This window comes from Diceros bicornis, chromosome 6 (assembly GCF_020826845.1).
Source record: "Diceros bicornis minor isolate mBicDic1 chromosome 6, mDicBic1.mat.cur, whole genome shotgun sequence".
Lineage (NCBI taxonomy): Eukaryota > Metazoa > Chordata > Mammalia > Perissodactyla > Rhinocerotidae > Diceros > Diceros bicornis.
In genome coordinates, this window is record NC_080745.1 from 68614047 (window position 1) to 68626598 (window position 12552).

General features: G+C 49.6%; 1 protein-coding gene across 4 annotated transcripts in view; it reads right to left on the minus strand.

The window, feature by feature from the left end:
- Positions 1 to 12552, minus strand: part of SH3PXD2A (SH3 and PX domains 2A) — a 242671-nt gene that overhangs the window by 186916 nt on the left and 43203 nt on the right. For all 4 annotated transcript variants that reach the window (XM_058543934.1, XM_058543936.1, XM_058543935.1 and 1 more), the window contains exon 2: positions 6336 to 6416. In XM_058543934.1, coding sequence (XP_058399917.1) covers positions 6336 to 6416 — 81 coding nt within the window. The remainder of the gene's footprint in view (positions 1 to 6335; positions 6417 to 12552) is intronic.

Here is a 12552-nt window from a genome sequence, read left to right on the forward strand (position 1 = left end):
AATAAAGGGCCAGCAGCACCACAGAGCCAATGTTTGCAGAGTAATTACTGTAGCCCAGCGCCTTGTAGGTCAGATTGTGAAACAACCTTCAGTGGAGCTGGGGCTTCAGAGAGCCTTCCGGTCCTTCCTCGGTGGGGCCAGGCCTTTAGGGAGATACTTAACAGTGAGGGGGTTGTGCAAGGAAATTTACAGACGCTGGAAATGTGGTCCAGCGCCAATGAGAAGGCAACTTAAGAGCATCTGTGGCCCTTCACCCTCCTCCTTCTCCCCTTAACTGCACCTCGGAGTAATCCAAGCCCTTTATAACCAAACAAGCCTCAACACCAGGCCTTGTCCCAGGCAGTTCCCTCTGGGACAGGTCCCTTTCCTGGTCAGATAGGGCTGAGAGGCAGATTATTTTTAGAAGAAACCAATTTCCACTCGGAGACCAAGAGCCTCTCCTCTCTCTGTTCCCAATTTGACACCTGAAATGCCCTTAGAAGCCTGCTCCAGTAACTGACCTGGTTTCCAGAAGAGGTGTTTAGAATAGCTGTTGAATTGAATTGTTCTATCGATGGGGCAAATCATGGTGGAACATAGTCTCCCTCTTCCTGCTGGGGCCCTAGAAGATTTTAGAGGGCAACTGGGAAGGGACTGGGAGGTGGCAGAACACTCTGGGGTGGGCATAAAGTCAGATCAAGCCTCTGTGTGTCCCAGGTGGTCTAAAGCACCACAGTTCAACAGAACTTTCCGTGACGACAGAAATGTTCTAGGTCTGCTCAATACGTAGCTAGTAGCCACTGTGGCTACTGAGCACTTGCAGTGTAGTAAGTGTGACCAAGAAACTAAATTTAATTTAAATTTTAAAAATTAACTAAACTTGGGGCCGGCCGGGTGGCACAAGTGGTTAAGTGCGCACGCTCCACTGTGGCAGCCTGGGGTTGGCCGGTTCAGATCCTGGGCAAGCCGTGCTGTGGCGGCGTCCCATATAAAGTGGAAGAAGATGGGCATGGATGTTAGCCCAGGGCCAGTCTTCCTCAGCAAAAAAAAAAAAAAAAAGAGGAGGATTGGCAGATGTTAGCTGAGGGCTGATCTTCTTCACCAAAAAAAAAAAAATTAACTAAACTTAATTATCAAAATTTAATCTTTAAAATTTTTAATTAATTTAAATGTAAATAGGCACAAATGGCTAGTGGTTACTGCATTGGACAGCATGGGTCTAAAGCCTCCATACGCAGTGCTTCCCAGTGGGCAGGAAGAGGGGCCGGGCTCCGTGTACAGCCCCTTGTGTGTGGAGGAGGCAGACGCACTGGGTCTGAAGGGTCAAGGCAGAAGATACGGGGAGAGAAGAAGGTTTGAGGCAGAGTAGAGGGTCTCTTATCCTAGTGCCCTTAGAAGGATTTCAGGGGGGAGTGAACAAGCAAAAGGGTTATTAGAATTGTATATGTACATTCACACATTTGTCTGGGGAGACAGTCTTGCTTTCATTAGAAGCATAAAAGGATCTCTGATCTCAAAAACAAGATAAAATAAAATAACTCATTGATCTGTCAGATAAAACTCACTTCTTCAGGGAAACCTGTTCTGACCCCAGAGTATAAGGTTCCCCTGTAAAATATCTACAGTACCTTTCATTGTAGCATTTGGAATAGTATAAAATTATATATATATATATTTTTTTTTTAACTAAAATCTGTCTTCCCTCACTAAGCTGTAAGTCCCATAAAAGCAGTAACCAGATCTGTTTTTGCTCATCAGTAAATCCCCAGAGCCTGGCATACTGCCTAGGACATAGAAGGCAGGCACTTAAGATTGGATAGTGTAAGGGTGGGTGGGTGGGTGGGTGGGTGGATGGATGGATGGATGGATGGATAGATAGGAGGAGGCAGCCAGGCATAAATGAATCAACAAACTAACAAATAAATTAGAGACATACTTTACCCTGATAACTATAATCCTCAAAACACAACCGAATTCCCCCAAATTAGAGTAGAGGTATGTGGCTATATCTCCTGTCACCAATCAAAACCATATGGGCATCTTCTTTGTTCCCCCCTCCCAAGAAGAATGTTCTTTCCTTCCTCTCCTTCCCATAGCATGTTGCTTGTATCTCAATCTAGTACTTATTTCATCTACAGTGGACTTAATTGCTTAAAAGTCTACTTTCCCCACTAGATATGGACTTGTGGAAGGAAGGAACCTTGTCCTTCTCAACTTAGTGTTCCCCAGCCTGTGCCACTTCTGCCCTGCAAAAGTGCAAATGTGTTGGAGGCCTTAGCATAGGCCAGTCCCCTCTCACCCCGAGTCAGCCTGGCTTATTCATCTTTATACTTCCACCCTCACCACCCACAGCTGGAGTAAGGCTGCCAGATTTAGCAAGTAAAAATACAAGACACACAAGAAAATGTAAATTTCAGATAAACAATGAATACCTTTTTTAGTATAAGTGTGTCCCATGCAATATGTGGGACATACGTATACTAAAAAAAGTATTCACTGTTATCTGAACTTCAAAGTTAACTGGACATCTCGTATTTATCTGGTGACCCTAATCCAGGCCTTTGAAAGTGACAGGCAGCCAGTAAGCGAGGAGTGTGGCTGGTGGGGGAGAAACGGGAGCATGGAGACAAACGATCTGCTCTGGACAGTCCTAAGGCTTCAGATAAGCGTGGAACAGGCAGGTACCCAGTTATCTGTGGTTTCCCTCCCCCAGCGCCATGAACAGCTAGCTCCCCAGTGCTCCACCAGAACTCTAAGTACCCTGTAGGGAACTCATTAATGCCATGCTCACATCAAAGAGACACTGGCTCTCCTCCGAGCACAAGTCCTCCCACTCTTGCCTCCCTCCTCCTGCCACCCCCTCAGGGCCTGCTGCCTGAGATTGTTCATTCCCAAAGATCTTCCGAGAGCACAATACACAGAGCAGGTAGGTCCTGGCAGAAGCTTTAAAGATGATAACGTAGAATGATGTTCTGCTTCAAATCTTAGTTCGCACACAGGTTGGGGGCCTGAGGACTGGCCGATGTGGAAGCGGCAGTGGAGAGAAATGGAAAAATCAAGACCTATAACAGAGCATCCTTCAAATGCTTCCTGGCCTTGTGGCTGTGGAGTGTGAAGCCAAGGCACGGCTGTCCATCTCCAGGTTTGCCCCACAGAGGGAGAGGGACACTGGAGGTGCCTGTGTGATTCCAAGTGAAATTGGATCTGCACATACCCCATGGTCCTCGCCCACTGCCAGAGGAGAGTCTGGGCCGCTCGGTGACACTTTGCACATGATTCCCCCGGTTACATTAGAGAATTGGGAGCCCAAGTCCTCCTCATGGTAACCTGACCTCCACTAGGAGCAGAAGACACCATTTGAAGAGGGAGAAATAAGAGAGCGAAGGTATGGGGAGACCCACACTGGGGACAGGGAAATCAACTTGTAGGAGGGAGGGTCCCTCAAAGGGGTGTCCAGGCCCACCGTTATTATCTGAATACTGCAAATAAACCCCCAAATGGTGCCCGAGTAGTACAAGATGTGAATGTGTGATTAATGATCCGAAGTGGTGTAGCTCAGTGGCTTTTCACAGGGCGCTGTGACACCTGACGCTGTAAGTAAAACTGTACATATACTCTGTTTTTCCGGGCAGAGGGCTCCACCAGATTCACGAAGGTGTCTGTGGTTCCAGAAGGCCCAGAACATGAGTTGGTGAAGCTAGTGAAGCAGCTTCCCCTAGGCTGGCTTGGGCAGCCCAGGACTTCCAGGGTTCCGAGGTGGGGCTCAGCCAAAGAGGGGAGGAGCAAAGACTCTGAGAGCAGCCCCCTGTGGGCCACACCCCTGCTCCCAACATACTCTGTCCTGACCCAGGGGCAAGCTCCAGAGAGAGCCTGTGGCTCCCAAGGCTCTGAACACTATGACGCAGTCTTGGGTACAGAGCAGCTCCTCAGCAGAGTGAAGCCAAGTGAAGGAAACAACAAAGCAACCCCATGATACGAGGCACTAAGCCCCCAGACCCCTACAACGTGCAGCCCAGAGTCCTTGTCACCTGCTGACACCAAGTAACTCACTAGACAACCACGTGTCAGGAAAAATGTGTATTTGCTCATTTAATTCTCCCAACAACCCTACTGGTAGGTACTAGTGAAATCTTCATTCTACACCTTAGAAAACAGAGCCTAGAGAAGTTAAGGAACCTGTCCACAGTTACACAGTGACAGAGCCAGTAACCAGTTCCCAGGCAATGTGTCCCCAGTGCCTAAGCTCTAAGGCACTGTCTCACACAGCCTCTCAGAAAGCTGAGTTCTGAGGGCCACCAGCGACCAGAAATGGAGTTAGCAATGGCATTTGTTCTTCCTCTATAGGAGCTGCCATATTAAAATCAGTGACACTGATAAATAAGAAAGTCTTTCCAAAATGATTGCCACTAAAAGTCATCATGTCATGAGTTCTGTAAAATGGGTTCACAAAGATGCTACACTTGGCACAAAGGTTAAATTCTAAAGAATCATCCCAACCCCTTTCTGAACTGCATCTAGAGGGTGGCGATGACCCACGTAGACAGACCTGGCCATGCTCATGGCTAAAACCAGCACATCACGCAAGCTGCTCCATACCCTGTGTCCCCTTCCGACACACAGGAAATGAGCCCTCCAGGCAAGGGAGAAGTGGGAGGAGCAGCATTCCTTTCTTGTGAGATTCTGTAACTGGAAAGGGGGTGGGGGAACAGAACGGGAAGGAGGGGAAGAAAAGTTCTGATCTGAGAGTTTCCTCTGGCTCTCAGACCCCCTCTGGCTCATCAATGAGTCCTTTCAGGGTTCCCTCTCCCCAACTAAGTTATCATTTCCTGTCCAGCACACTATACCCATTGACGGAGTATCAGCAAATCCCACCAGTTTATGCTGGAAGGACCCAAGGAGATGGGACAGGAAATGAGCATGGAGGAGGAAACAGGCAGGAGGGTAAGAAGTGGCTTCCAATCCCATATTGTTAGATTAAGCAAGGATTTGCATTACAGGAAGCTGGCTCACCTCTGGCTCATCTCATAGGTAGAGCGATAAGGACAATGGGATAAAATCGGGTACTTGGGGGCAAACATGCAGGCCTGGCCTCTCCGAGATGACTCACCACCAAAGGCCTGCAAAGGAAGGAGTGGACCTTGGTTGTGACGGCCAGGAGTAGGTGTCTCTTCTTTGTGTTTTTATTAGCCTAAACCAGGCTCATAGCCCTAAGAAAGAACCTAGAACATCTTGGCTTTCCTTTCCTAGTACAGGAGTGGTTGCTGCGCAGCTCACAATGATTCTGCTTTGTCTGGTGCCTGTCTCTGATACACAGAGGTGAGCCCCCTAGTGGCCATGTCTGTGCTACATGACCTTCTACCCTGGGCCATACTGATTGGTCAGAGAGAGCACCTGACTCAAGTCAGGCCAATTCGAGCCTTCCCTGGGATTTTTCAACTTGGAAACGGGAGAGAGTCAGTCTCTCTGCTGTCGGGAACCACAAGATATGAAATTCGAGAGCTGCTAATAGCCAAGTTCCTCGGGAAGCTGAGGACAGTGTCCAGACGGAAGCAGACACAAGACAGAGGGAGAGCAGCCCTGGTTTCAGGTGTTCCTGGAACCCACTGCCTCACTTCCTCTTTCACCATCTGGTCAGCTGCATAAGCTTCACTGGTATATCTTTCCAACCAAATCTGCGTTTTGTCTAAGACAGCATGAACGTAAAACTCTCACTTGTAACCCAAAGAGGCTGAACCCCATTCGCTGACATTAAAAGAGGTGTCTGCAGTGGAGATGTGGGATCCATACTACCATTCCCCTGGTGCACATGTCTGTATATATCAGAGAGACACATGTACCACACACGAGTATAAACAGGGCAGCAAGAGCCTTATTCAGTTAGACAGACACAGTGGTATGCCCAGTCTGTGTCTAGTTCAAGAAATTGCTTATTTTCTGTTTCAGCCTTTTCTGTGTGTTTGCTTTTCCTTGCCTGCAATGATGTGGCGGCTTGTGTCTCACCCTGGATGTTTATAGACACATGTCTGCTCATGCACACAGCACCCACAGCTATCTGCCCGCCTCTCCACCCTGGTTTCCTATCCCCCAGGCGAAGGAGGATGACAAAGCATGACTGTTAAGACCATCTGAGGAAGCCAACAAAGCCCCAAGTGTCTGCCTGAAATATCCAAGACTGAGCCAAGCCCAGCTTGACCGTCAAGGGTCCCTCATCTGTCCCTCTGCTCCGACTTAGACTCTGACCCTGAGAGCTCTGACGGGGTTCTCTGGATGAGGGAGGACATGAGAGAGGCCAGCCCACCAGACACTCAGGCCACTCTGGGTGGAACTGGGCACCATCTGAACTCAGACCAACTCACCTGCAGGTCAAAGAACTTGCTGTACCTCCGGTAGATGGTCTGGGACGTGGAGTCAGACCAGGTCACGTTGATGATGTATACCTGTGGGGAAAAAGTAAGTACGGTGAGTGAGTGATTAAGGCTGGGCTTCAAGCTGTGCCAGGCATCACTTAACAGGACTGTGGATGTTCGACGGCCAGGACCATTCTTTTTCTCATCTCTGACCCCACGGCCTAGCACACTGTCAGGTACCATATGGATGCTCCACATCTAGGTGTAAATACAGACAGACACACACACACACACACACACACACACACACACACACGGGCATTTAATAAAATGCTAAGGATGATTATCTTAGGAGGGTAGGATTATAAGTGGTTTCCATTTCCTTCTTTTCATTTACATGTATTTTAGACAATGAATATAAAATTGAGGTTGTTAAAAAAAATTTAAGTAGCTAATTTCCACTGGTTCTCAAACTTTAGAGTGAATGAGATTTTGCAAGGGGCCTTCCAAAATTGCAGATGCCAGGGCCCCATCCTCTAAAATTCTGCATAAGTAGACCTGGGTTTGGTCTACTTATTTTTTAAAGACTTTATTTTTTTTTATTTTTTTTTTTTTGTGAGGAGATCAGCCCTGAGCTAACATCCGCCAATCCTCCTCTTTTTTTGCTGAGGAAGACGGCCCTGGGCCAACATTGGTGCCCATCTTCCTCCACTCTATATGGGACGCCGCCACAGCATGGCCTACCAAGCAGTACTTCGGTGCGCACCCGGGATCCGAACCAGCGAACCCCGGGCCGCCGCAGCGGAGCGCGCGCACCCAACCGCTTGCGCCACCGGGCCGGCCCCTAAAGACTTTATTTTTATAGAGCAGTTTTAGGTTCACAGCAAAATTGAGCAGAAAGTACAGGGAATTCCTGTATATCCTCTGCCCCCACATATGCACAGCCTCTCCCGTTAGCAACCCCCCCCCTCCAGAGTGGTACATTCGTTAAAATGGGGCACCTATATTTTTAACAAACACATTCCAGGTTATTCTGCCATAATTGATCCTCAGAACTCACTCTGAAAAACATTGTAGGAGACCTCAAGCATTCAGAGATGTGTGATGCATCTCAGTATCCCTAAGTCTTAGCTCAGTGCCTGGCACAGAGTGAGTGCTCAGAAAACATTTTGGTCTGTTGAACAACCAAACTGACCCTCTGGGTGAGAGGTAGATTTGCAGGAGAGATGTTAGCACGTGGAAGATTTGTGAAGTTTTCTGAAATGCATACATTTCAAGACCCCATTTCCAATGTCACCCCAGTTGCCAGTGCTCAATCAGGCTCTCCAAGGCTGCTACCTCAGGCCACTCTGGAAGGCTCCCTGGCCCAGGAGGGGCGCGGGACTGCTGGTTGGAGGAGGGTAAGCCCTCCGCCCACACGATCTGGCCTACTGTTCCCACCATTTCTGTCTCTTTTACCTGAACCTACACCAAAGATACGTCCTCTTGGGAGAGACCTCAGTCAGAGGGAGGAGTCCCCTCACATGACCTCAGAGCTATTCTGCTGAACTTCCCCTCTGGTGCCTGCTGTGACTTCTCTGGGGATAAGGGACAGACTGAGACATGGTGCGACCTCTGCCTCACTTCCTCCCTCAGAAGAGACTGAGCGTCTATGGTCCACAGCGGCGGCTCCCTTGCCAGGACGCCCATCAGAATCACCTGGGGATCCTCATAAAAATTCAAATTCCTGGGCCTCTGCCTGGCAATTCTGATTCAGTAGGTCTAGGGGGATCTCCACCAGTGAGAACAAAATGGCCAGAGAAGCCAGAGGTCTCAGCCACCGTGAGAAGGAAGGAACATTAGCAAAGAGGAGTAGCCTTTGGACACCTTGGTGTCCGAGTGGCCTTCTTCACCAGATGCCTGGAGCAGGGCTGTCTTAGTCTACTCAGGCTGCTATAACAGAACACCACAGACAGGGTGGCTTAAACCACAAACATTCACTTCCCCCCGTTATGGAGGCTGCAAGTCCAAGATCAAGGCTCCTGGTGAGAACCCACTTCCTGCCTTGCAGATGGCTGACTTGCAGATGGCTGCCTTGCAGATGGCTGCCTTCTTGCTGTATCCTCATGTAGGGAGACAGAGGGCTCTGATCTCTTATTATTATTATTAGGGCACTAATCCCAGCATTGGGGCTCCACCCTCATGACCTCATCTAAACCTAATTACCCCCAAAGGCCCCACCTCTAATACCAACACATTGGAGATTAGGCCTTCAACATATGAATTTGGGGGGACACAAATATTTAGTCCATAGCGAGCATGTGTGGTTTTACATTTGGCTGCTCAGTTAACAGCCCAGGAAACGTGCTCAGGATCCAGTCCCTTCTCCCTCCGATTTCTAAGTCACAGAATTAGCCTCGTGCAGTACGGAATGTTTGTTCTGAAATGTACCCAAAGAAAGGGCCATAAAGCAAAGCAAACAGAGCTGAGTGTTGCCACCCCGAGAGGGCGTATTTATGACATGTTTGATGTGATCCTGATAAGAAAGAACATAAAGTAAAAGGCCATCTCTATCCTCACAAGCCCAAACTCAACTATTGACTATTATTATAATAAACAGATAGGGACCTGCTGTGCTCTATATCATATGCAAATATATACCTCATATAATAAATTATAGAAACCATTTAAGTAAAGGTTACTACATGCCAGCACAGTGTAAAGTATTCATATGCATTAGCTCATTTAATCTTCAGCCCAATGAGGTAGCTACCATTATTATCCCAATTTTGAAGCCGAGGCTCAGAGAAGCTAAGTAACTTGCCCAAAGTCACACAGTTAATAAAACACAAAGGACTTGAAGGTCTAGCTGAGTCCAATCCCCATGCCCTTAATCACACTGGACTATCTCCCTATATGTAAATTTAGGAGTGTGGATATTTAAACCAAATAACTTGATCAGGACTGAATAACATCTTTTTAAATAAAGCTTTGGGTGGTCTGAAGAGTCTGTACACTCCTTGCTTAGGGGATGAGCCTAGAGGAACATGGGGGAGCCATGTCAATTCTGAGAGCCTGAGACCAAGAAGAGACAGAACTCGAGGCCCAGACAGAAGTCAATGGTTAGGAATCTACAAAAGCAGACGAATGCAGAGGAAACCCTCATACACAACTGGCTTCACTGACTGTGGCAGGATGCTCTGGATTTTCACAGGGGTTATAACCTAGCCCATCCCCCTGCTGACTCTCAGCTCCTTGACTCCCAAATCCTGCTAGCCACATCTCCCCTCCCACCTGCATCTCCGCTTCCTGCAGGTCCTGGCAGGGAGCAGATGCTGTGCGCAACCAGGTGCTGCCTGCCTGACCTCTGTCTGGCAGATGCCCTGTAAGGAGGCCCCAAGTAACCATGCTCTCCCGGGAGAGAGCCTGCACTTGCCAGCACACCATTAGACAGTAGCCTTTCTCCCGGGCCAACCAAGCGGGCCCAGAGCAAGGGCTTAATTGGGGCTTAACATGACCCATGCTCCAGCCTCTCTTAATTAGGGGCTTCCCTTCACCTCCCAGAGAGAATTAATCACAGGCTCACAGCCTCTGGCAGCTGGGAGGCTTCTCCTTTTGCAGAGGAGGAACCTAGGACCCAGAATGGTGATTTGCCAAGAAAAAGGCACAGATTCTGGAGTTAGCCACACCTGGGTGTCACTCTCAGGACATTCCTTATGGGCTGAGACCTCAGCCCAGCCTCTCAGGCCCTTGGGCTCCTCTTCTATTTCAGGGGCACAGCTTTGAGGGCTGCTGGGCCTGATCCATTACCCTGGTTATCACTGCAGGCACACCCGCCCTGTGAGTGAGAGCTGGGCCGGGAACCCAGACCTCTTAATCCCTGGTCTAGGACTAATCAGCCATGACCAGAGCATGCCCCCCTTGGAAAAGTCTTTTCCCCTCTACTCTTCAAAATAGTTGAAAAGGCACAGGGAGTCATCTGTGTCTAACCCTTGACCTGAACCCACACCTAAGACACACCCTCTGGAGAAATATCCAGAGGGCAGGGGGTGATGGAGAGCTGTTCATGTGACCCATGTCAGCCACAGCCACCTGGCCAGGACACAGCCATGCTTCCCCTCACAGCGTATTTCTTTCCTTGTTGGGCAAAGAATTGCTCCTGCTAACACCATGCATCCCACTCCCCGCTGAGTGAGCATGAAGGTGACTCAGGTCATGAATCCCCAATCCCAGGTTCTCCCAAACCTCTGGGATTTGCCACAGGCTCCCCCAGCCTCCCCTCCTGGACAGTCTAAATTCTGAGTTGAGGAAATGGTCAGAGACCTCCCTGGAGATAAGCCCAGAGATCCGAGGACAGTCTCCAGGCCCCTTTCTCTCATCTGGGCAGGAGGCTTGTCTGCTTTCTTCCAAACCTTGAACATCCTAGATTATTGTTCCAGATGAGCAATGGATACACAAAATTCCAGCCCAACCCACACTCCCCCGCCCCCCCCACCCCCCATCAGAGTTTCTCAAGCCTCTCTGAGCTGGCCCTGTGGACCCTGGAAACCCTAGTGATAAACCGCAGAGACAGGGCAGGTGGAGGGGAAGGGGGACAGGGCAGAGGTCATCTGAGAAAGCCAGCTCTGTTTACGGCGCCTGCGTCAGGGGCCCAGATAAACTGTCCTCTGGCTGCAGGAGCGACCAAGATAACATTACACAGCAGCTGGGTCTCAAGAAAAGTTTGCAATTAAACATCCTGCTTCCACACACTTTACTTGGGGTTATGTTTCCCGGGTGGAGTTTCCCTTTCTTCTGTATTTAAAAAAAACCATGGATTCTATTTCCCCCATCTCTGGCCATTTCAGGCAGATGGCAGGCATCTAGGAAGCCTTACTATAGACCAGCAACTGCGCCCAGCGTCCCCTGGAGAGGAAGCCCCAGAGTCTCACGTTCACCTGCCACGCTCACCCGCAGACACAATGACGGAAACTCGCACCAGACACCCAGCACGATGCCTTGGTCTGACCAGCCCACCCACTCTGAGGCCATCTTGAGCCGCCTTCCGTCTGCTCAGCTCATTAGGCCCAGAAATGTCTGAGACTTCCGAGACTTTCACAGTTTCCAAGTCCTGCTCCTTTCACCAAGAAAAGGGCCTTGATACAAATCAGACCCGCAGCTCAACTCCAGAGCACCGAGAATGCAGCCCAGCCCAGTTCCTGTGGAGGGATGTCCACGATCAAACCCGGGCTGCGACCAATTAATGACCCAAAGTTATGGCCCAACCATTCCTAGAAGGCCTAGGACCTGCCCTGTGTTTAATGAGAAAGTGCCAGTGAGTGCTTGTTGCTCCCTTTGCTGAAGAAAAGTACAGTTAGAGGCAAGGAGTTAGGAACTGTGGAGGAAATCATATATCTTCGTGGCACTGTGGCTCAGTTTACTAAGGAAGGCCTTATTTTCCTTGGACCCCTGCCAGCAGCCCCTGGCCCCGGGCCAAATGGAAACTCAATGACAATGTTCCTTCACCTGCTCACACCACCATGGGGTGGGATCCGTTGGCTGGGGCAAGAGCCACTGCATACAGTTGCACAAGTTGTTCACTGCGCAAAGACTGCCCAGCCAAGGGGACAAGTAGGGTCTGAAACCTAACCTATACTCTGCACCCCAAACTGTGCACCCTGGCTCGGGGCTGCAGGCACACAGAAAAAGGGGCACCTTATTCTAATGCATACATGGTGGTTCTGGCCAGGACACAGCACCCTGTTCCCCTGGGTGGTTATCACTGCTTTCTAGGGCCCTTGAGGTCACAGTATGACCTCAGGACCCAGCTCTTCATCTTCCCCAAATCTTCTAGAGGGAGGGATGCTTAACATGTGGAACTGACTGCTCAAGAATACGGCCCCAGAAGTCTGAATGAACACAATCCAATAGCCAGTAAAGGGGAGATTACGTTTGGGGACATGATCGCTGCTCTGGCTTCCTACTGGAGAAGTTCATCCTTATTCCCCAAGAAGATGATGCCAGCCCTTCTTAGGTACCAATCAGCTCTACCCTTCTATTCAAAGGGCCCCATGTACTAAGTCCTGTTATGGGGAGGGGGGGGATTGAACATAAGTCCCAAATTAGGCCAGGCTGATTCTTAAGACCCCCCGGCAGGGCAGAGGACCCAAGGGTGCTGTTCCCAGTGCAAGTGGCTACACCAAACGCTGGGCCGATGCCCCTTCTCCTCCCTGCTGGGGCCCACTGGCCCCACTGGTAAGCAGTGAAG